We start from the raw sequence: 25,035 nt of genomic DNA, 5'->3' as shown, positions 1-25,035 counted from the left end.
TTCTTTTCCATAGGCAAAAACTGGGACCTGACAGCCGCTCTCAGCGACTATGAAGAGCTCCGACAGGTGCACACCGCCAACCTGCCGCCTGTGTTCAACGAGGGGAGGTGCCACAAGCAGCCCGAGCGAGAGCTGCCCCAGCCTGGACACAAGGTGGAGCGGCCCTGCCCACACCGGCAGGACGACAGCGCCCAAGGTACCAGGGAAGGGCTGAGCCTGGTGCAGCTGCCCGGGAAAGCGCACCAAAGCTTGTAGAGAGACCGGGGTGGTCCAAAGACAGCCTGCCATCACCTCCCAGCTGCAGACAAGCTGGGCCCTCAGAACACTGTTCCTTGTGATGGGCTGAAATGTCCTCCGCAGCATCTATTCATGGTTCTACTTCTAACCAGCAAAAAGCAGGAGAGCAAGTCCTTTGGGAATTAATGGCCAGCCTTCCTCTTGGGGTCCTGGTTACTGCAGACCAAACATCTATAGTTTTCTCCATTATTTCCCAAATAATGCGACCCCAGATCCATTCAACATCACGTTGTTGTTCTGTATGCCCCATCTTTTCTGTCATTCTTTTTCTTCATTACAAAAGTAAGATGTGCTTATTGTAACAAAGGAAGCAATACAGTAGTATTAAGTGGAAACTTAAGGTTGTCTTCTAGCTGGGTGTGATGTCACATGCTTGCCATCCTGGGACATGAGAGGCTGAGACAGCAGGATTGCAGGTTCAAGGCCAGAGATGTGATGAGGCTCTCAGCAACTCAACAAGACCCGGCTTAATAAATAAATAAAAAGGACTGGGAGTATAGATTGAAGATAGAATGCCCCCTGGATTCAGTTCCTAGCACCAGAAAAAGAAAAAAAATAAGTTTTCTTCCTCCACTTCCCTGAGCTCACAGGAGTGATGGCCACTGTCGTCCAGGTTCGCTTCTTCGGGCTCTTTTGACTAGACTTGCTCAAAATGCAAACACATCAGCATTGAATGCACAGCAGACCTTGCGATGGAAATCTCACCAGGCAGTAGATCTGGAACTTAGTTTCTTTTTTTTAAATTATTTTTGGTGGTACTGAGGTTCCTGGAAACCCTTCTTACTTCTGGGCTACACTCCCAGGCCTATTTTTATACTTTTTATTTCAAAACAGGGTCTCCTAAGCCAGCGCAGCTGGCTTCAAACCTGCACAATCCTCTTGTCTCCGCCTCCCAAGCGCAGGGATTACAAGTGTGCGCCACCACGCCCGGTGTGGAACGTAGTTTCTTGATAGCTACGTTTTATTCTTTAGTATACATGACTATTTAGACCTCCCGCATAAACATTTAGGTCTGTCCTAGACTTTTTCCCCCTCTTTCTCTGAGCTACTATAAACAATGCTGACGTGATATCTTACCTGCTGGGACTCTTCCTTCTGTAGGTAGCGGCCCCGTGTGGGCTTGTGGGCCAACAGGTGTGTGTTTACCTTCCTAACATCAGGGTGTCTTTCTAAGCACATTTCTGCTCACCGGGTATGAACGTGCTTGCCAGCGCTGGATGTTAGTGCTAGGATTTTGCCTCATGCATCCACTGTGAAGGGTGACGGGCAGGGGCTCAGTCTGACTCTAGTCTCTTCGTTTGCTTACTAGTCAGCCAGCTTTTGGATTCTGCAACGCTCCTACTTACGTATTTGCCCTGTTTTTCCCGTGATCAGTTGGCTTCCCCTCATTGACTTGTGGCTTTATCCTTAATGAAGGCTGTCACATTACCACAGGTGTGTGTGCGTGTGTGTGTGTGTGTGTGTGTGTGTGTGTGTGTGTGTCTGTCCCATGGCCCCACCTGCCTTATCACTTGGCTTGTACAGAATACTTTCCTGCAAATTTAATGTATTTAGTTTACCATAGTCACCTTACCTCTCTATATTTTTATATCAAATGTTTCATTTGCCAACCTTTTTTGTGTTTTTCTCTTTTCTATCTTCTCCAGATAGTTAATTTTTTTCTACCGATTTGGAAGTATTACACTCTGCTTTTACTTATGTGGCTGTTTCTTCTATTAAGACCTGTATTTAAGCCGGGCGTGGTGGTGCACACCTATCCCAGTACTTGGGAGGTGGAGACAGAAGATCACAGGTCCGCAACCAGCCTCAACTACATGGCCAGACTGCTCCAAAATAAAAAAAATAAAATAGGGCTAAGGGTGTAGCTCAGGAATAGAATGCCCCTGGGGTTCAGTCCTCAGTATCACACACACACGCATACACACACACACACACACACACACACACACACACACACACCTATAATTAGTGTTTTTTTTCTTCCTTTGATTAAAAACAACTTGTTAACTCTATTTTACCCTGAAAAATACATGTGTGTCTACATGTATTCTGATTGAACTCGGGGGCATTCTACCCTCAAACTACACCCCAGCTCTTGTCTTCTCCCTCCCCCTCGCCCTCAGCCGTCGTTAGGTGGTTTTTGCTGCCTTTGCTTAGTAAGAAGTAACTGTCTTTCTTAAATGGCTCATCTTTGCAGCCTTGCATCATAAAACACTTGAGCACTGGCAGTTTATTTACAACAGATTATAAGAGAGCTGGGATTCCCATCACCCAGTGCTGCCGAGACATTGAAATGACACAGGTTACTCACCTGTGGGTGGGTGATGCGGTGTAAGCAAACCCACCGCACTACCACTAGGGTAAAAGCGGGCACATTAATGCCAAGTATTGATTAATAAGTAGTTGATATAAATACAAGTACTATCAAGTACAAAATATTTAATAACAGATGAGTTTTCCGACTTGTATGTTTGCTACACTGTGCTATTTGAAGGTTGGAAGGTACTAGGAGTTGAATCTAGGGGTGTTTTACCTCTGAGATACACTGTCAGCTTTATTTTTTTTTATTTTAAAACAGGGTGTCATTAATTTTCTGAGACCTTACTAAATTGCTGAGGCTGTTCACAAATCCACGATCGTCTTGTCTCACTCAGCCTCCCAAGTACCTGGATTATGGGTGTGCGCCCCCGTGCCTAGCTTATCACTTTAGGGTATATGCCTTCCACTTACAAAGAGTGGTTTAGCATAAAACAGAGTGCTTTGACATCCTTGGCAACAGCCTCACACCTCTTGCATTGACCGTGTCTCTCGGTTGCTCCACGAGGCAATATCGAGACTGAATCATGCGGAGTCCGTGTAAGGGCCCTGTGAAGTTCACCTCGTGGCCTGTTCCTCGGGCCCTTCCCTTTCCTTAAGAGACAGTGCTGTATCCACTCGATTATCTTCTGCTGAATGAGGAGTTCCTCAGAGGCTACTTTCCAAGAGTGTTCTTGCTTGGCGAATCTCCTAATGCCTTCATGATATACTTAAAAACATACTTCTGTGATATGCTTAAATTTTTGTTTAGTCGAATTTTCAATTCAAGTCATTTCCCTTGAACTTGCAAGCACTCCTTCATTGTCTTCCTCTAGCGCATTTTCATCTTCAAAGAAATCTGCTTGAAACCTGGCGTTCGACCCGCCATTCTTCACGTGCACCTGTTGCAAGTCAGCGCTTACGGTGCACCTAAAAGAGTTCTGTGTCATTACTAGCATTTCATACACTAATGTTCTGCTCTTTGAACATGTTTAACAAGCATGTGTGTGTGAGAGAGAGAGAGACAGACATACAGACAGACAGACAGACAGACAGACAGATAAGGGATTCAATACAGGGGCATTCTACCTCCAAACTACATCCCCAGCCCTATTTTATTTTTATTTTGCAACAGAGTCTTGCTAGATTGTTGACTTTGTTTAGCCATGCTTGCATTCTCCAGCTGTTTCTGAATTACCCACAGCTGTAGAGCCTGTGGTTATCAGTCTTCCCAGCTAATACCACAGCCCGGGGAGGACTGGGACCTTGCACCCTGGTGGCCCTACCCCCGTGAGAGCGTTGCTGCTGCTGCTTTTACTTTTAATTGACACATATTTAATTGACACAATTGTTTTGTTGTTCTTATTTTTAACTAACACACTCTTAATTAACATCTTTATAGGCTATCTTGATACATGTATATGATGTTGTAATGATCAAATCAGGATAATTAGCATACCATCATCTCAAAAATTATCATTTCTTTGTGATGAAACATTCAAAATCCTTGCTTGTAGCTATTTTGAAATATACAGTAAATTATTAACTAGAGTCACCCTACTGTGGTATGGAACATTAGAATTTATTTATTTTTATAGTTTCATTGAGTTTTCTTAATATGACATATGTAAAACAAAACAGACCACCTATTAGTAACTTATGACTCTATCTTAACATAATTTAATAACAAATACCAACCTTACTCTACCTCTCCTGCCCCTCTCAGCCCCACTACTTCTTCTATGAGATCTATTTATTTTGTTCCTACACGTGAGCCAGCTTCTGCGGTATTTGCCTTTCAGTGTCTGTCTTATTTAACCTAATATAATGTTCTCTATGTTCATCTTTGTCATCAAAAATGACAAAAATCATATTCTTTTTATGGCCGAATAGTATTCCACTGTGCTTACATACCAGATTTTCTCCATCCATTCATCTGCTAAGGGGCACTTGGGTGCTTTTGTAATGGTGTGGGATGGAGCCGTGGGTTCTTGTTTTTAGCTAATTTAGAAAAAAAATAGCCAGAACTATACTGCTGTAAGCTTAAGCAATTTTATTATTACAAAGGTAGAAAGAAGGGACAGAATTATAAAGCACTGCGTCAGAGAGAGGGACATAGTAGAGTGCCTTGAAAATAAGACACTGAGGTTTTTGAGCATAGAACAGTTTTTATAAGTTTCATTATCTCCCATCCTGCTTAACCAATAGTCTTTCTGTCTGCTCCTGACTGACATAGGTGTGGGCCTGCCCATTACCTCCAGTGTGAGCCTTTTGGTATAATAATGAGGATTCACTCTGTCCCATTATGCTTAACCAATAGTCTATCTGCCTGACTTGATGCAGGTGTGGGTCCGCCCATTATCTCTGGTGCAAGCCTTTGGGTATGATTATAAGGATTCACTATCTCCAATCCTGCTTAACAGTCTTTCTATCTGCTCCTGATGCAGGTGTGGGCCTACTCATTATCTCTGGTGCAAGCCTTTGTTATGACCAAGGTGTGTTATTTGGTTAACAAAGTCAGGGGTCACATGGTATATGCCCTCTTTGAGGAAGGCCTGTACCATCCTCCAGCATCCCTGGTGACCTGTACCATCCTCCAGCATCCTTGGGGAGTTTTAGCCATTTTTTTTATCTCTATCTGCTAGAAGTTATTATATAAATTTGTCTTTAAAATATGAAGGCCCTAGGCTACCACTCTTTTGTGTACTTGGTAATCACATTAGGTGCGGGGAACTCTACATGGTCACAGGTGGTCTCCCCTCCCTGCCTGAGTGCCTGCGTAGCACCCAGGCTCTGACTACTTCTTACATTTTGAAATTACTACCAAAGCCATTTTCCAATACCGCCTCATGTGCCATCACTGTGTTTCTTGGCTGTGAGCGGTGCTGCAGGCGGGGAAGCACGGGCGGCTCCACACAGCCTCGGGTATATCCCCAGGATCGGGATTACAGGTCCTTGAACATTTCCACCCAGGCTCTAAACTTGCCCCTTACTTCCTTGTCACAGTGGACTCTTCCCCTCAGAGAACCCCCCACACCACCATCCGTGTTCCAGGGACCCCTGCTCTGTGGCATCTGCATGCTGCCAGGTGTGCTGGAGAAAGGGGGCACCATTATTACAGGTGCCAGCCAGCCCTTGAGACGACCCTGTTCTCTTCTTCAATGATAGCTGGTAAACACACAATAGCATGGGTACCAGCAGCAGCCACTGTGCTGGGTTCTGCCACCTTCCCTGGACACAAGCCAGGGTCTTTCTAGCATTCTCACCATATGATAATGGCTACAAAACCCATTCTGCTGCCCACCCCAGCCTTGCCCTCCTCCTACACTGGCACTGGCCCAGGCAGTGCTTGACACACTGAGGTGATAACAGGGAGGCCGGAACCTGCAGGGCTCAGCTGAAAGAGCAGAGGTGCTACAGAATGCCCTAGCACCCTGACCACCAAGGTGCGCCCTCCCGCCCTCACTGCGCATGCCCGGATGGGGCTTGGGGAGAGGATTCTCACTCTCTTGTTGTTCTTGCCGTATGATCCTTCAGTTCTGTTCCTTCCTGTCATTAGATCTGGCTGGGGAGGGACCACCCTTGCAGGCCTTTGGTCTCATCCACCTTTGGGGCCTCCATGACCATCCTCAGTGACTGCGCAGACCCATGTTCCCGGCCTCTTGCAGGAAACAGCCATCTAGACAGAGGACACCTAGTGGTTTTCTTTCTAGCCAGCCACAAACAGGGAGTTTGTAGCCCATTATCTTATCTCCCTGGTAAGAATGCTAAAAAAAAAAAAAAAACCTCTCTGTGTTCAGAGAGGTTGGTGCAACCCCAGCACAGTTGGTGCTCTTGTGTGGTGATCAAATATCATTTAAGGAGAAAACAGGATTGCATCATACTATAGTCCTCTGAATTGAGCCTGTAGACAGACATAGCTGATCATAATAAAACAGAGATTGGACAGTTTCTGAATTTGTTATGTCTTCCCTCATTGAGTTCTTCCTGAAATCATCATGTGCTGAGAGAGAAGAGGCAGAATTCCATGTTCTAAATCATGAGTCACCAAATGGTGGCCCATGAGTTGAGTCTGAGCACTGCCTGCTTTTTAAATAAAGTTTTATGGAATTCAGTGTGGTGGCACAGGTTTGTAATCCCAGCATTTAGGAGGCTGAGACAGGAGGATCACAGTTCGCAGACAGCCTCAGCTACTTAGTGAGGCCCTTGGCAACTCAGTAAGATCCTGTTTCAAAATAAAGAATAAAAAATAGAGCTGGGAGTGTCGCTCAGAGATAGAATACCTCTGGGTTTTATCCCCAGTACTGCAAAAAAAAAAAAAAAGAAAGAAAGAGAAAGAAAGAAGAAAGAAAGAAAGAAAGAAAGAAGGAAGGAAGGAAGGAAGGAAGGAAGGAAGGAAGGAAGGAAAGAAAGAAAGAAAGAAAGAAAGTTAGTTTTATGGACACACCCCATGCCCCTCCATGTATCTATCCATCTATGGCTGCTGCAGTGCTAGACTTGAGCACTGGCACCTGAGACCATGTGCCCTGCACAGCCTGAAACATTTATATCCATCCCACCCTGTAATAGAAGTTTTGTCCACCTACTTTAAAACATACTCGGGATTTATTTTCATCAAGAATGGTAAGACACACAGATGCAGAAAGGACAGTCATGAAGAAAAGCTTACTCACAGCTCCCTGGGAACTAGGGTGCAGCATGGCAGACCACACAGGGCCACCAGAGAAGCACCAGGTGGGTCAGGAGGCAGAGAGACGAGGGGAGATGTGGCCAGAGCCTTAGCTGTGGGTTCTAGGGCAGAGGCACCAGGACAGGGTGAGCAGGCCCAGGACTGGCCAGTTGGAATCAGGTTGGGGGGCTCCAGGCACAGGGCCTGTCTTTAGTTTCTGATCCCCTGACTCTGGGGTAATAAAGGCAAAATAATATTACCTCCTGGGTCTGCAGAGGCAGGCAGAGGGCACGTGCAGAGTGTGGACCCTGGGTGAGCTGGTTTGCACATGAAAGGCACACTCCAGGACAAGTCATTTGCTCTAAGACTCAGCTGGCCCTGGGAGAAGCAGCCTTGTCCCAGTCAGCAAGGCCCAGATGCCTGAGCATCAGAAATACAAAGAGCGGGCCATGATGGCACATGCTCTTAATCCTAGTACTTGGGAGGCCGAAACAGGAAGCTCACAGATTCACATCCAGCCTTAGCAACTTAATGAGGCCCTCTGCAACTTAGTGAAACCCTGTTTCAAAAGAAAAAGTGAAATAAAGACAAGGGTCTAGCTCAGAAATAGAATGACCCTGGGTTAAAACCCCAGTACCACAAAAGAAAAAAAAAATACAACAAGAAGATGGAGTTAATATCCTTCCCTGGCCTCAGTCACCAGTGTTGAGTTGGCGTTATCAGTAGGTGAGAGGGTCTGTATCTTCTCCATCTATGTTTTTTGCTTTCATCCTTCTGTTTTTCTGGGGCACAACTTGGAACATGGTAATTCTCATAAAATGTTTTATTTATTCTTCTAAAAGAAGGATCACTGCATTTGTGTTTAAAGAACCAGGACTGGGGAGGTACATCAGTGGAAGAGTGCTTGCCTAGAGTATTCAAAGCCCTAAGTTTCATCCCCAGCACACACACACACACACACACACACACGGGGGGGGGCAGAGAAGAGAGAGAGAAAGAGAGAAAGAGAGAGGGAGAGAGAAAAAGACAGAGGGAGAGAGAGGAGAGAAAGAAAGAGAGAGGGAGAGAGAAGAGAGAGAAAGAGAGAGAAGAGAGAGGGAGAGAGAGAAAGAGAGGAGAGAGAGGGAGAGAGAGGAGAGAGAGGGAGAGAGAGAAGAGAGAGAGAAGAGAGAGAGGGAGAGAGAGAAAGAGAGAGGGAGAGAGAGAAGAGAGAAAGGAAGAGAGGGAGAGAGAGAGAAAAAGAGAGAGGGAGAGAGAGAAAGAGAGGGAGAGAGAGAAGAGAGAAAGAAAAAGAGAGGAGGAGGAGGAGAGAGGGATTACCCACCTGTGGTGGGCATGGAGACGAGTGTAGAAAAGCATATTCGAATTGGGAGCATATATTTCTAATCATATGGTTTTTATTATGCAAATATTTCCTGTTTGGATCCGCTGGATACCATCACAGTTCACTACAAAATACCACGCTTCTAAGGCCCTAGCTGGTCTCATTCACTGGTAAGCAGGTGCTGCTTGATAAATGCAGGAGGAACGAATTGGTCCCTGCGAGCAGATCCCCACTGCCGGGGCAGCTCCCACGGATGTGGGTGTCCATGGCCCCTCGGCTGGCTCCCTAATATCTGGTGTCCATCTCCACTGCATCCCAAAGATGGGGCGGTCTCTTCCCAGACGCACACAGAAGGTACTCTGCGGTCAGAGTAACTTAACCCTGTTGTCTCCAAATGAAAGGACAAGTGAATCAAAGCCATCCGTGCTGATACATTTTCTGTCTTTGACTTGGGCAAATACATGAGGTTTCCGAGCATTAGCTTTGGGTTTAAAACTAACCTGCACAGTTTCAAAAGCCTCCGCCTGCTAGACTCCAATCACATCAATGTTGTTTCTGTCCCTAGTCTTACAAATGAGAATGTAGGAAGCCCCTGTTCTAGAAGAAGGCTTGGGTTGGGGTCTTACATAGCTGCATACAGTCAGCAGGATGCCTCAGAGAAGCGTCTTCACGAGTGAGCAGGCTGAGCTGGAGGAAGGGGGTGTTCTCAGGACTCAAGAGAAATGTACTTAGGAATTTCACAGATCTAGGCAATTCCTGTATTCAAATACTGCTGATCCTCTGTTCTTGAGCAGAATAAGAGAAATACAGCTGGAGGAATGCCCATGATTACACCCACTCACTGTCACAGGGAGGGAAATCCCACATCATGTGTGGAAAAACTCTCGCTGAGATTAATGTTAGCCATTAAACACAGGTCTTAAGAACTCACATGTGCTTTTGCTGTGTCGAGACCAGCTGTCTACGTACACGCTCAGGCGACTGGCTTCCTAACAAGGGCACACGCGGCACAGTAGGGAAATCCACACTGTATTTGTCGCTTGTTGGTGGGAAGGCCCCAGAAGGACAAGGCCAGAGGGACCCTCGGACTGAGGAGGCTGTGACCGAGGAATTCACAGGCAGAAGATAGCGCGTGTGATGATTCATGCCCGTGTCCTGGGGTGTTTATCACAGCAACTTTAGTGAGACAGCCTGTCTTCTAAACATGTAAGTGTGTGAAAACACAGAGAGGCCTCCCGCCCAATGTTCAGAGCTGGGACAGGACGAGTTAGAGCTTACTCTAAGCCAGTGCGGCGCCCTTTGGTGGTGCTGATACATGTGGGTGCAGTGGGCACGCAGCTCACCCCCGGTGAGTTCCTGACTTATGTGAGGGTGGGCCACACCTCGGCAAGATGGCGGGAACATTGATCCACCAGGGGAAAAGCTCTTGGAACAGAAGGCTGGGGTGGGCAGGACGTGGGTGTGTGCATGTGTGTGTGCAGTCATGTGTATGTGGTGTGCACCCTGTGTGTTATATGCACACACAACTATGTGTATATGTGTACTGTAGAGTGAGAACAGTGTGCTTACTTGGATATGTTCATATGTTGTATATGTGTCCATGAGCACCTAGTGTATGTGGACCTGTGTATGTGAGTGTACATGTATGTGAGTACTGTGCACAGGTATGAATGAGTGTGTCATGTATATGTTATATGGGTGCATAAGTACCTATGCATCCTTTTGGATACCATGTTAATGTATGTGTACAATGTATGTGGATGTACATGTGGATGTGTGTGCATTCGTATCTTTATGTGTGTGCACATGTGTGTTTGCGTGTTTGATCCTAACATGTGTGTCTAGCTGTGTGCACGTGTGTGATGTGTGCGTGTGTGCTTGTGTGTATCTGGGCATGCCATTGAGTTTGTATAGCATGTGCAGAGCTGGGTACAGGTGTGTCAGGTGTTCTGTACACACACAGAGCCACACTCACGCTGACCGAGGCCCTGCGGCTCTTTCCCGCCCTGCAGAGAAGCGGCTTTCACGGGGGATCTCCCACGCCAGCTCCGCCATCGTGTCCCTGGCCCGCTCCCACGTGGCGAGCGAGTGCAGCAGCGAGCAGTTCCCCCTGGAGATGCCCATCTACACGTTCCAGCTGCCCGACCTGAGCGTGTACAGCGAGGACTTCCGGAGCTTCATCGAGCGGGACCTGATCGAGCAGGCGACCATGGTCGCCCTGGAGCAGGCAGGTGAGTCAGGCCGGCCAGGCAGGCGCTCAGAGCCTCCGGGGCTGAGGGGAGATCCGCATTCCCAGGCGCTGGCAGTTTTCTACCAGGATTCTCTGGCTCTGGGCAGTTTCCCACCGGGATTCTTGGTGGCGCAAACAAACCTGCGCTAAAGACCGACTGCGCCCTTGCTCAGCGCAGGCTGGACGTGGGGCTGATGAGCAGGGTGCTGGTTTCTTGAGTTGTTTCCCATGTACCTAAGCCTCACCCCTGCCCAAGGGAACACTCCACTTCTTCCCTTGTTCTCTTTGCTGCCCCCCCATCTCCTCCATGGGTATAGAACAAGATACCAAAGATCCTGTCTTTGAAAGAAAAGTAGGAGACTGCCACCTCCTGCTATGGCCATGGGCAAGGTACGTAACCACTCTGAGCCTCTGCTGCCCGTCTGCAAAATTCTGCCGACCTGGGGAAGTTCTCTGTGTGCCAAGCAGCATGCGCCTTGTGCAGCTACAAGTCCCCGGCACTCCCAACATTTCCAGCCTGAGGCCGACTTCCTTCTCCTTAACCCCAACACCTGCCCGAGGAGGACAGTGAGGGAGCAAGCCTCACATCTCATCACTGGGGCCCCATGGGGAAAAATGAGCTCAAAGCAGATGTCTATAACGAGCAGGGGTTCTTCCTGAAACCAAGAAATAGCTATTTCACTTACTATCACTGCATTATAAATGTTACAAACCACCTAATGAGGGGCTTCTCAAACACGCGTGTACACGACTCTCCGCCTTTCTTCCCAGCCACGCACCTCCCAGTGGAGCACCTGCCAGCGAGTCCTCAGCCCATGGGGACCAATGTTCTGCCCTGGGACAGGCCACCAGGGCCTTCTGATTCTCTTCCCATCAGCTGGTGGTGCCATGCTACTCTTGGCCGGGGAAGAAGCGAAGGGTGGGGGTGGCTTTACAGAAAGAGCGGTAGCTTCAGAGAGAGAGGATGCAGGAGAAATCTCACTCCAGCCATACTCTTCCTCCTCTGGGCAAGTGTGACCAGCGCCTCTCAGCGGCAGGACCCAGGGCAGAGAGCTCAGTGATGTGCCCCCCGCAGCCTCCCCAGGTTCAGGGAAAGCATTTGGAAGTGTGAATCTTCAGGGAAGAGATGGGAAATTTTAGAAAGTTTACGTGCCGGGCATTTTGACTGGTTCACACTTCTGGGTACACTGGGTTTCATGTCACCGCTTGTCCACATAATGCAAGGGCCAGCCTCATCCGCTTTCTCCAAGAAGGAAGTGCCGGAGGTGAGGTATCCAGGCAAAGGAAGGGTGGTAGTTTGGATACCTTGTTTGTGCTAGACAGCCCAGGACCCAGGGAGCCTCTCCACGGTGGGCTTGGTTCTAGAGCAGGGTCTGCACCCCATCGCCGTGTTGGCGCCCATGTTGTGACTGTAGACAGGTTGTTCTCTCCGCTGCTCCAGCTGTCAAAAACAAACTCAAACTCGTGGCTGGCACGCAAGGTCCTGCCGTGTCCCACCTCCACACCATACACTGATCCCCAAACAGGACACTCCTTGGGGATTGGCAGTAATCTAAGCCACTCACTGTGAAAGCTGGCTAATCTTGATAATTTTACTGATGTGTTTTAATTAAACACTCTAGTGAGATACAGAGTCTTGTCACGCACTTATTACATGGTGTATGGCCTTCTGTAGCCCCCTCCCTTCCCGTAAATGTTAGTGAGATTGGTAACGATGACCAATGGACACCATGTTATTTGAACTATTTCCTGGCTCAAGTCCCAGCCCAAGCTCCTCCTACTTCTCCACTGGTCCGTTTCTTCCTCTCTCTGGTCCTTTAGTTTCCTCTCTTCTCTCTAGCTTCCCCACCTTGGAGAAGCCATGACCCCAGACTCCTGAGACCGACTTGGCTCACTTAGTATAACGTTCCCTAGCTCCTTTCATTTTTCTGCAAATAACATGATTTCCTCTTTATGGCTGAGTAAAACTCCCTTGCGTACATACACCACGTTTTCTTTATCCATTTATCTATAGACAGTTGCCTGGGTTGTTCCGTAGCGTGGCTTCTGTGGATTGTGCTGCTATAAACACAGGTGTGCATGTGTCACTATCGTACTCGACTGTGATTCTTTGGGGATGACAGTAGGGATTGATACAGCTGGATCATATGGTGGTTCCACGTCTAGGCTTTGAGGAGCCTCCACACTGACCTCCTTAATAGTACTAATTTACAATCCCACCAAAGGCGTGTGAGAGTTCCTATCTCCTCACATCCTGGCCAGCATTTATTATTGTTTGTATTTCTTGAGCAGATGATACTGGGGGTTGAACCTGGGGGCATTCTACCTCTGAGCTACACCCCCAACCCCTATTTTACTTTTATTTTGAAACAGAATCTCACTAAGTTACTGTGCTGCTAGCACTGGCAATCCTCCAGTCTCGGCCTCCCTGGTACTGGGATTACAGGCGTGTACCACCAGGCTCAGCTAGTTTTTGTATTCTTGATTGCCATTCTAACTGGAGTTCGATGGAATCTCAGTGTATATTTGACTTGCACTTCCCTGACTGCTAGAAATATTGAACGTGTTTTTCATAGATTTGTAAGCTATTTGTATTTCTTCTTTTGAGAACTGTCTATTCACTTTGGTTGCCCATTTTTTGATTGGGCTGTTTGTAAGATACATCCGGAAGAACAAAAGACCCAGAACAGCCAAAGCAATTCTGAGTAATAAGAACCATGCAGGATGCATCATAATATCTGATTTTAAATTTTACTACTGAGCTATAGTAATAAAAACAGACACATAGACCAGTGGACTAGAAGATGCTGAAGTAAACCCTCATACTTATAGCCAGTTGATTTATGATAAAGGTGCCAAAACACATATTCAGAAGAAAAGACAGCCTTTTCAATAAATGGTGTTGGGAATACAGGATCCCCTTACGTAAAAGAACAAAGTTAAACCTCTGTCTCTTGCTCTGCACAAGTTTTAACTCAAGATCGATCCAAGACCTGGAAATTAGACCAGAAACTTTGCGATTGCTATAAGAGCACAGAGCACCCACTCTCCAACATCTCATCACTGGTAGGGACCTCCTCAGTAACACCCACCCAAAGCTCAGGAAATAAATCTGAGAATCAATAACTGGCATGGCATCAGATTAAAAAGCTTCTGCACAGCAAAGGAAACCATCAAGCGTCTGAAGAGAGCCGGCAGAGCAGGAGAGAATCTTCATCGCCTACTCCTGTGATAGATGGCTAATTTCTAGAAACTGGATGTTTGCACCACGCTTCCCTGTGACTCATTCAGATAAAGTATTTTAAACAAAGGCTTTGCGCTTCATAAGGAAGGGTCAAGTTAGCCTGGGTTAGGAAACAAAACACTTTCCTGAGTTGCTCGCAGCTGAGGGAAAGAGCAGCCAGGAGCAGCTCAGACCTGCAGGCGGTCGAGTCAGGACCGCGGGTGTCTCGGGTAGCAGCCCCAGCTGAATCTCACAGCTGCATTCGCAACCTGGAGTCCTGTTAAGGACGTACAGCCCAAGTCTCCAAGCTGGGCCTCTCCTTTTAGCCCCATCTCACTTACAAACACCTGTACTTCTTTTGAGTATCTTTTTCTGTTAATTTTTTCTGTACACGGAAGACCCCCCACTTGACCTGCAGTTTTACTTTCTGAGGTTATGGTTACCCATGGCTAAATGTGTTCCAAAATATTTAATGAAAAACCCCAAGCTGTACAAGGTGGCACACGCCTGTAATCCCAGCACATTAGAGGCTGAGACAGGGGAATTGCAGGTTTAAGGATAGCTTTAGCAATATAGCAAGACTTTCAGCAAATAGAGAGACCTTGATTCAAAATTAAAAAAAAAAAAGCTGGGATTGATGGTACACGCTTGTAATCCCAGCATTTGGGAGGCTGGGATTGATGGTACACACTTGTAATCCCAGCATTTGGGAGGCTGAGACAGGAGGATCGCGGTTCAAGGACAGTCTTAGCTACTACTTAGTGAGGCCCTTTGCAAATCAGTGAGACTTGTTTCAAAATAAAGAATAAAAACATAGGGCTGGGGGTGTAGCTCAGAGGCAGAATGCCCCTGGGTTCCATCCCCGGTACCACAAAAAAGTAAATAAAAATATAAAAGGGAAGGTAGTTGTGAAAAAATATCTGGTGAAAATAATCCGCTTGTCTAAGAACATTTAAACTAGCATGGCTGACAGGAAGAACACCCTTGTCAAAGGACTTGGGGTGGGGAATTGCCCCTTCCCATGACTATACGATGACCAGGGCTCAGGGATCCAGAGAAGTCGCCAATGATGGCTTCTGCTTCTGCTCAGTTCATACCGCCCACCCACAGTCCAGATGGTCCATCCTGGGGCTTGAAGCCACCCTCTCCAGTTGCTGTGTACTATGGGTGTTGAGGTGTCTGCCCAGGTACCTGGGGCAGGTGGGCAGCCCCATCTATCTATCAGGCCCCCATGCTGATGGGGTACAGCCTTGAAGCCCCACAGATCCCACAGATGGGGGAGACCAGTCTTCCCCCAGCCTTACAGTCTCAGAGGCATAATCTGCCCCCAGCCCATGAGAGTCTCAAGAAAAAGAGATGGTGCCAGTCACCAGCACCTAAAACTGACTGACCCTCTGAGAGAGGAAGAAGGAACAGTTTCATTCTTTAATGACTGACCAGCCACTGAGAATCCAGGAACCCATCAGGTGACTGCTGGATTCATAAGAAAGAAGACTGAGACAGCTGAGCATTGGTGGCACAGGCTTGTCATCCCAGCATTCGGGAGGCTGAGACAGAAGGATCGTGGTTTGTGGACAGCCCCAGCGACTTAGTGAGGCCCTTTGCAGCTCAGAGAGAACCTGTTTCCAAATAAACAATAAAAAATAGAGATGGGGTGTATCTTGGAGATTGAATGCCCCTGGGTTCCATCTCCCAGTACAGAGAGAGAGAGAGAGAGAGAGAGAGAGAGAGAGAGAGAGAGAGAAAGAAAGAAGAGAAGAGGAGAGAGAAGAAGGAGGAGGAGGAGAGGAGGGTAGAAGAGGGAGAGAGAGAAAGAAAAGAAAGAAAGAAAGAAAGAAAGAAAGAAAGAAAGAAAGAAAGAAAGAAAGAAAGGAAGAAAGAAAGAAAGAAAGACTGAGAGCCAGGCATGGTGACACATACCTGTAATCCCAGTACTTGGAGGCTGGGACAGGAGGAGCTTGGGTTCAAGGCTAGCTTTAGCAACCTAGCATGACCCTGTTTCAAAATAAGAAATAAAAGGGCTAGGGGTATAGCTCAGAGGTAGAATGCCTCTGGGTTTGATCCCTAATAACACACATGCACACACAATGTAGAGACCAGAGGTCTTTACACTCGGGAAGTACCACCCACGGCCTCATGGGGAGCTAACTGCCATGCACATAGAGGGAATGAAGTTCTCCAGTTTGACCATGGGCTGAAAGGCAGAAGCTTATTTGTGTAATGTGGCAATTATTACACACACAGAAGACTGGAATATAGATTCCAAATCATTTTAGGGGACACCGTAGAACTGTGCTGTGTAGTCCTGTTGCTGTGGGAGGATAGTGGTCCGGAGGGACTCTGCCAGTGAAGTCCTAAGACACGGCAGTCCACAGGCTTCGCAGTCAGCCCAACCTAGCTGCAGTCCCGTCACCGGGGAGCCCTTGTCCAAATTGAAAACTTGAGCTTCATCGTTTCCATCGGAAAGTCAGAGAGGCTGCCAGACAGACAGAGCCCCCGGCGGACACCTGGGCCATGTTCCCAGGGAGCTCCTTGTCTAGGTCAAAGACGGTCTCCACAAACCAAACAGATGAAAATCTTTACCCTGGAGGAGATTAAATTCTAGCGGAGAGGAAAGCCCACAAACAAGTAGACCGTCAATATGGAAGGCAGCCATGATGGCTGATACGGAGAAGTCAGACGCCAGGCAAGAAGATTCTAGATGAAGCACAGACATCCCAGTAGCAGGGGCTGGGACATCACGGGCTGACCATGCTGGACGTCCTTAGCACAGGAGCCAGAGCATCATAGGCCAGCCACACTGCCGGAGTCAGTGTCCCTATCGGTGCTTGGCACAGAATATCAGGGAGGGAATGCATGGTAAAGAAGACCTCATGGCAGCCAGGAAACAGAGAGAAGGGAAGGGCTTGGGGCCCATGTTCCCACCAAGGACACATCCAATGACCTGACTTCCTCTCATTAGGCCCCACCTCCTAGAGAGTCCATCACCTCCCAACAGCCCGAGCCTGGGGATTAAGCCTCCGACGTGCACTCCTAAGGGGCATTCAAAGTCCATACTATAGGATGCCCCCTTTCCTCTATTTCATGAGGATTCCATCAGCCTCCTGCTTAACAGGACATTCCTTGCTCCTAAAGAGAACTCCACACACCACACACAGCCTGCTTCCAGGTCTGCCTCCAGGGCCTCCACCCACCATTCCCAGCAGAGCCGGGGCCAGGCCTGGAGGCGCCCGGTTCCCTCAGGGCCCTGGTGAGTGTTGAGCTCAGAGCCCGGCCAGGTTTCAGAGGCACCGAGGTCAGGGGTCATGTCTTAGCACCGCACTGGTCACAGCCTGATCCTCATCAAGACATCCTCATGAGGCTTCCAACTCTCACCTGTGACAGAGGAACAAGTCAGCCCTCCTGGTAGGGTGACTATGAAAATTAACGGAGGTCCTGTCTGCAAGGTGCTGGACCAAATATTCAATGAGTAGCACCTTTACTAATGTTTTATTTTCTCCTCTTTTTTTTTGTACTAAAGACTGAACCATAGCATGATATGTATTTCTTTTTTCATGTCTTTTTTAAACATTTTTTCAATAGAAATAACCTATTTTGACCAGAAGAGTAAGTCATGTTCTCATGGATTATAATTGTGTGTTCATCTAGTAAACATTTACTGAGCTACTGATGTGTGTCAAACACTACCATTGCTATCCAGGACCACCAAGACAAGGATCATCAAAGAAGGAACACGAGGTGCTGATCCAGAGGGCTCCGAAGCCATCCGAGAGATAATCCAAGCCAAGCCTCAAAGTCCAGGGAGGCAGCGCTCACGGCAGTGCCCAGAGAGGGAGGACCGTGGCTCCAGTGGGGAGGGTGTTCCTTGAATACTATAAGGAATCACGGGGTCACATTTCGGGCAAGAAATCCCTCATTTTTCTCACTGACAGTTGTCACACTTTGTTTTCTGTCATTGAAGTACCTTAGTGGGTGCTGAGTGAAATGACATCTTACTTTAAACGGTGGGGTGACCATCTGTTACAACATGCAAGTTAATCGGTCCTATTATCATGCATAAAGCTGAGGAATGTTGCTCAGAAAAATCAGAACAAGTGACTGATAGCTCCCCAGGTGTGGAATCGTGGAACTGCCAGCCTCCTCGCTCCGTGGCATTTGCCTGCAGTTTCCTTCGTTGCAGGAGCTCGGCATTTTAAGATAGTCACCCTGCCAGCACCCATGTCTTTCTTCTGCTCTTGAGTTATGACATGGAGAGATGTCAGAGCCAGGACTAGGAAGCCTGACCTCTGAGCCCACCCGATGCCTTCCCACTTTGGCTAGAGACACTGGGATGGCACTGGGCTGTTTGGAGTTATCCAGAGGTTGGAAAGGTGCTTTCAAAGCTGGGTCGATGCCCAGAGCAATGGATCACACCTGATTTGCAGCCTCACGACTGTTCCTAACTGGGTAAGGGTCTTAGCTCCTGGAACCCAGCTTGAGTCAATGCACTAAGCCACCCCACCCCCCACGCAGCCTCTCTGTCGGCTGCAGCCTGTCTGTGAGCCTGCTGTGCGTGTCCTCGCCAGCCAGGGCCGTAGCTATCTTTGCACGGCTCCCAGGAACTAGGCCTTTGCCCTTGTGTGCCCACATTTCTTCATGCATAGCTCCCCTTAGCTTCAAGGATGCAGGCAAACATCCTAGACACTGCATCCTACGTGCTCCTGGGATAGGAATGAGAACTGAATAGACAGAATTTCTACTTTAATGTCCTCTGGCTAAGGGAGGCTGTATACTTTGCTATTACTGAATAACAAATCACATTTTGGCAGCTTACAACAGCACAGATGTATCATCTGGCCGGTCAGCCCGTCAGCAGTCTGGCATGTGCTAGCCAGGTCTGGAACCCTGCTCAGATCCCTTAGAGCTGGAGCTAAGTCATCTGGCTAAGTCCTCACCTGGAGTCTTGTCTAGGGGAGGATCTACTTTTAAGATTTCTTCAGATTGATGGCGGAATTGGGTTCCTTGCAGCTGAAAGAACAAGGTCCTTCTTTCTTGCTAGCTATTGACCAGAGACGCTCCTTAGTTCCTCAAGATGGCCCGAGGGTCCTAGGCGTAAAGCAGGGTCTCTGTGCACTTGCCTGAGTTGGGAGAGACCAAGCACCCCCATCTACAAGAGGCTACACAATGTAGGTTTGTTACATACAGCTAGGCATCGAGGGGCCACAGCCCCTGGGAGTCCTGGCAAGCCAGCCCCAGGCTCAGGAATGCTGCCATGACAGAGTGCCATGTACATGTGCCACACCAGCTCTGCAGCCAAGACCCAAAGCAGCCTTCTCTGGGTTTTATGCCTCAGGGGAGATAGCTGTCACTGGGCGAGGCACTAAAGAACACACTCTTCTAGGAGGGAGTGAGGCAGAGTAGGGCTGTTCTAGCCAGGTCCCTCCCTAACTCAGGATGGCCCATGCCCAGCACATGCTACAGGCTGCTGGAGAATTACAAGTGAAAAGAGGGGAGAACTGGGTCTGCCACCGGCCACTGGGAGAGCCGACCTGCACTGGGTGCTTGTCCCGTAGCTCTCTTCATGTGACAGCTTAGACTTCACAGCTAAGCCCCAGAGCCTCTCTCTCCTCTCTACTCTGCCCTCTGCATTCTGTTCGCCGTCTCCAAATCCCTCTGACCTCCTCTTTCTCTGACCACTAAACCCTCTTTTTAAAGAGCTCAAGTTAAGGCAACTCAAGATAATCTCCCCTTTGATCAAGGGAGTCAGCTCTTTACATCCACAAAGTCCTCTTACTTTTCCCTACCCTGCAGCCTAATCCTTGTGTTGTGACCTAATCGCGGGAGTGACATCCCATCCTAGGAGCAGGTCCCACCCACACCCGAGAGGGGAGAACTACACAGTGTACTCCGGGAGATGGGAATCTTGAGACCTCCATAGACGTCTGCCTGCCACAGATGTGATGGTGTTAATTGCAATATAACGACCCTGCTATGCTAAAATATCCAGAAGGAGAGAATAAATCATGTTTCGCAATTTTGTGATGTGTCACTTTTAGCCGTTTCGCTTGTTGGTAGAGTATGCTGTGGCTGGGTTGACTTCTACTCTTAAGATGTCATGCCTCTGCACCTCCATGCAGCCTTGCTGTTATGGGGCTCTCTTGACCGTCAGAGCCGTGCCTGTGCTCATCTGCAGTGGGTAGGCACTGCGCTAGCTGTGCTTTCAGTAATTGCAGCCATCATGTATTGGGGGTCCACTGCATGCCAGGTGCGTTCTTTATCTCCAGGTCTCACATCAGCCGTACCTAACTGCCACTATGGAAGGAGAGACCCAATAAGCAAAACAGTCCGCCCAGGCCTCCGCGGCCTGTGCAATGGCGGAGGCAGGTCGAAGCCCATCTCTGCACGTCCCTTTCTGTCCACATGCCACAATGACACCGCAGGCCAGCTCAGGGCCTTGGGAACTGTCCTCTCTCCCTCAGGCCATTTATGCAGACCACTGCCTTCCAAATAGGAATGCCACCACTTCTTGGTTTTTTTAAGAGTTGGTCCCCAAGGCTAGAGACGTTCTCCAAAGAAGCCCTCCTGGAGAGGCCGGATCTAAAGTGCACGGTCAAGTGCAGCAGCCAAGGGACACTGCAGAGAACATGAGCATGAGCATCTGACACAGGCAGAGAGAAGGGGCCCAGCCAGGGGCCCCACAAATTACAGCCCAGAGGTCCCCGGGCTTCATGTTTGACATGCCTTCATTTTACACATGGGAACTGATTCTAAAGTCCTGTTGAAAATAAAATCAGGCCGGGCGTAGTGGCGCACGCTTGTAATCCCCACGCTTGGGAGGCAGAGACAGGAGGATCACACAGGTTCGAAGCCAGCCCCGCGCTGGCTTAGGAGACCCTGTTTCCAAATAAAAATATAAAAATAGGTCTGGGAGTGTAGCCCGGAGGTAGAAGGGCCTCCAGGAACCCCAGTACCACCAAAAATAAAATAAAAAGAAAAGCAAATCAGATCAAGATGGAAAAAAAAATGTTTAGTTCATCATGCATACAAAATAATTCACAAATTGGAGACTTTGTACAGAAAATGGTAAGAAACATCGTTCAGCAGTTACAGCGCAGCTTGTAAAGCATCGAGGGAGACGTCTGAGGACCGTTTTTGTGACTGGCTATTATGCGTTATCACTCACTTCAGAGCAGTAGAGCAGGGTGAGCTGATTTCTCCGTAGCTGTGGGCTTCATTTTACTGCATCATCCTGACAAAGACCTAAAGCATCTCATTACAAAATTTAAAAATTACATTTTATGATTCCTGTTTACCTCCAAATTTTGGAAGCAAGTCACATAGCTAATCTGGCTGAGCATATTTCATACTATCAAAAAATGTCTTTCATTTGCTATTAAATTACCCCCGTGTAATTTTTATTTTTGTGTGAAGGGGGAGAAAAAGCACCAAAAAAATGATTATTTCTTTATGCTAATTATTAGAAATAAGCAGAAAGTTGTTTGGTGTGGGAAGAGGGGAGCTAAGGAAGGAATAGAAAACAACTTTTAGATGACTGAATGTAAAGTAGAATCGATGGTGGCTCTGACATATGAAAAACCAGCCTGTCAACAATTCTAGACTGAAATAAGAAAAATGTGATATTAAAGTGTATTACAGTGACAGAATATATATTTGGGGTTTTATGACCTAACCTTGGGGGTTTATAGGCTCAGTGAATCTCTAAGGTGCCCCTTAAATATTTCATAAATACTCTGTGTACTTTATGATAAATATAATAATGTAGAGTAGAAATATTTGCATCTAGGGGTTTCCAAAGGCCTTTGTTCCAGAAATTTCACCACCTGGCTCTTTCCTTTTGCCTCTCAGACACAAGCAGCTGTGTCTCCCTCATGATCATCTCCAGAGCTCATCCCTCGCCTCTCCACCTTTTCCCTTTGCTGAAACATAACATATACATGGAAAAAAACAGCGCAAACCCTTAAGTGTAGAAGAGAACAGATCTTACAGCAAGGACTCAGATCAAACTACTCACGGTATAGATTTTACCTTTCCATGAATTTCATATAAACAGCATCATCAGTGGATTGAGTTCTGGATTCTTTTACTTAACAAGGAGCTTCTTCGCTTTACCCACCTAGTTAAGTGTAATGTAGTGTATTCTTGGTGCTATAATATATTGCGGTATCTGCTATGGTGTGCATATGGTTTGAGTGCACCTCCTAAGGTTTCTTGTGTTGAAATGTAATCCCCTATAGGAGCTACTAAGAAAGTGGAAATCAGTGCAACTATGGTGTTTGGAGGAGGGGTGAAGGGGAGGTGATTAGAAATTATAATCATAAGATGGAGCCCCCATGATTGAATCCTTATGGAAGAGAGAGATATCAGAACGCACACACACACACACACACACACACACACACACACACACCATGCGATACATATACACATGTACACATATGCACATTCCTCCTTCCTCTGCCATGTGAGGCTCTGGACTGCCTTGGGATTCTGCCAGCAAGACTGCCACCATCAGATGTGGGCCCTTGACCTCGGACCCCCAGAACCATGAGCCACACTAAACGCCTTTTCATTCAAACTTACCCAGTCTGTGTTGTTATGTTATTGGCAACAAAAAAATGGACTAATGCAACATTCTAGCTCAACCTAATAACAAAATACTATAGACTGGGTGGCTTTAAGCAACAGAAAGCTATTTTCTCACAGTTTTAGAGACTGTAAGGTCTTGATCAAAGCGCTCAGCAGTTTGGTTTCTGGTAAAGACGGTCTTTCTGGTTGTAGACAACTTCCTTCTAGCCGGAGCCTCAAGTCACCTTCTGTCCTGTGTGCCTAAGCTAAGCGAAGGAATTAAGAGGAATAGTTCTCTGTTGTATCTCATGAGGATAGTAATTGTATTAGATCAGGGTCCTGCCCTTATGACCTTATGTAATGTGAATAAGTTCTTCAGAGACTCCATCTCCTAATACAGCCACACTGCGGGTTAAGGTTTTAGTATGTGGATTGGAGGGGACACATTTAGTTCATCCTGTCTGGATTCTAATTTTCGATGTGACAAGTAGTGCTGCCATGAAGATCCTTCTACATGTTTTCAGTTAATACATTTCTGAAGGTAGATACTTAACAGTCACGTTAGCTTTCAGATCCCATATGGCCAAAATACCTGACAGAAGCAACTCAGAGGGTTTGTTTTGGCTCATGGTTTCAGAGGTTCTGTCCATGGCTGGCTGCCTTCTAGGCAGAAACATCCCAGTGGCAGAGTGTGCTGGAGGGAAGATGCTAAGCTCAAGACATCTAGGAAGAGAGAGAGAGCGCCCGGCAGGACGCAGCGAGGGACAGTCTTAGTCCTCAAGGCCATACCAGTGCCTCACCCTTTCCCGTCATGCCCCACCTCTGAACCTGGCTGCATTGAGAACCAGGCTTCCCGCACATGAGGTTTTGGGGGAGCATTCCAGATCTAAACCATAATAGGAGTGATATTGGAAATCAGGAGATTTATATAAGTTCAGCGCTATCACAGTTTTCCGAATATTTTCTCAAAGTGTACGCACCACTTTGCCTTCCCACTATCAAGGGTTCTGGTGGCTCTGTGTTTTTATTTTGTCTTTTCATGTCAGTAATTGTGTGAGAAGTCTAACAGTGTGATAAGTAATAGAAGTTGAATACTTTTTATGTTACCAACCATGTGAGTACTCTCTTTTGTTGGTGCCTTTTCAGGTTCTTTGTTTTGTTTTGTTTTGTTTTTGTTTTTCTGATGATATGTGGTTTCTTATACATCCTGAATATGGAAACTTTGTTAAATGTGTATTGCAAATATCTTCAACTGTGCTATTGGTTTGCCTTTTTACTGAACTGATAAACTTTAATGAACAAGAGATCTTAGCTAAAATTACCTTTTCCCCATTTATTTTGAGAGCTTCTGTTTGTTTTTCAGAAATATTTTTCTACCTAGAGATATTTTCCTGCCTTTGATCTTTAAGTCTGAAGTCTACCTAAAAAAAAACCTTTATATTTGGTATATGTAATAAAATATTATATTCTCCTTTCCTGACCTGATACCACTTATTGAAAACATTTTTTTTTTTTTTTTTTTTTTTTTTGGTGGTACTGGGGTTCCTGGAAGCCCTTCTACCTCTGGGCCACACTCCCACAGGCTACATTCCCAGGCCTATTTTTTAATACTTTTTTTATGTGGAAACAGGGTCTCTTAAGCCAGCACGTGCGGCTGGCTTCGAACCTGTGCGATCCTCCTGTCTCCGCCTCCCAAGCGCGGGGATTACAAGCGTGCGCCACCATGCCCGGCTATTGAAAACATTTTTACCTCTTATATATCAGAGCAACCTTTCAGACAGAATACGTGGGTATATATTTGAGTGGGAGTCTCATCTGGTTTGCTGTCTATTCTTGGAATAAAATGACCATAGCTTTCTAAGTCTAATACTGTGTAGGCCTCCAACTTAGTTTTTTTAATTAAAAATTATCTTTTCTTAGCTTTTGAATTTTCACATAAATCAATCTATATAGAATCTAAGTAAATTCAATATACAGTTAATCTATGTAAATTCAAAACAAAATTCTATGTTTGTACACCAACTGGGAGATTATATCTTCTAATCCATGGATATCATATGTTCCTTAATTTTTCTTATGAATATCTTCAAAGTATAGGTTTTGAATAGTACATTTATTTCCATTTATTTGATATACTTTCTGTAATTATAAACATTATCATTTTTTAATTTCAGCAACAACAGCCGGGCGTGGTGGCACACGCTTGTAATCCCCACGCTTGGGAGGCAGAGACAGGAGGATTGCGCAGGTTCGAAGCCAGCCATGCTGGCTTAAGAGACCCTGTTTCTAAAATATAAAACAGGTCTGGGAGTGTAGCCCGGAGGTAGAAGGGCTTCCAGGAACCCCAGTACTACCAAAAAAAATCAGCAACAACTAGGAAATAGAAATATAATTGATTTTTATTGATTAGTCTTGTGCTCTCACGTCTTTCT

General features: G+C 46.8%; 1 protein-coding gene across 2 annotated transcripts in view; it reads left to right on the top strand.

Annotated features, from left to right (window-relative positions):
* The window catches only part of OTUD7A (OTU deubiquitinase 7A), a gene marked incomplete at both ends in the record, with an annotated part of 114,030 nt that overhangs the window by 39,260 nt on the left and 49,735 nt on the right, over window positions 1–25,035 (top strand). For both annotated transcript variants that reach the window (XM_080693042.1, XM_080693041.1), the window contains 2 exons: window positions 14–196; window positions 10,598–10,816. In XM_080693042.1, the coding sequence (XP_080549168.1) occupies window positions 14–196; window positions 10,598–10,816 (402 nt within the window). The remainder of the gene's footprint in view (window positions 1–13; window positions 197–10,597; window positions 10,817–25,035) is intronic.

The sequence above is a fragment of the Muscardinus avellanarius genome (assembly GCF_963383645.1).
Source record: "Muscardinus avellanarius genome assembly, chromosome: 3".
NCBI classification, from domain to species: domain Eukaryota; kingdom Metazoa; phylum Chordata; class Mammalia; order Rodentia; family Gliridae; genus Muscardinus; species Muscardinus avellanarius.
The sequence above is the reverse complement of the archived record's forward strand: the minus strand, read 5'-3'. Positions and strand labels throughout refer to the sequence as shown.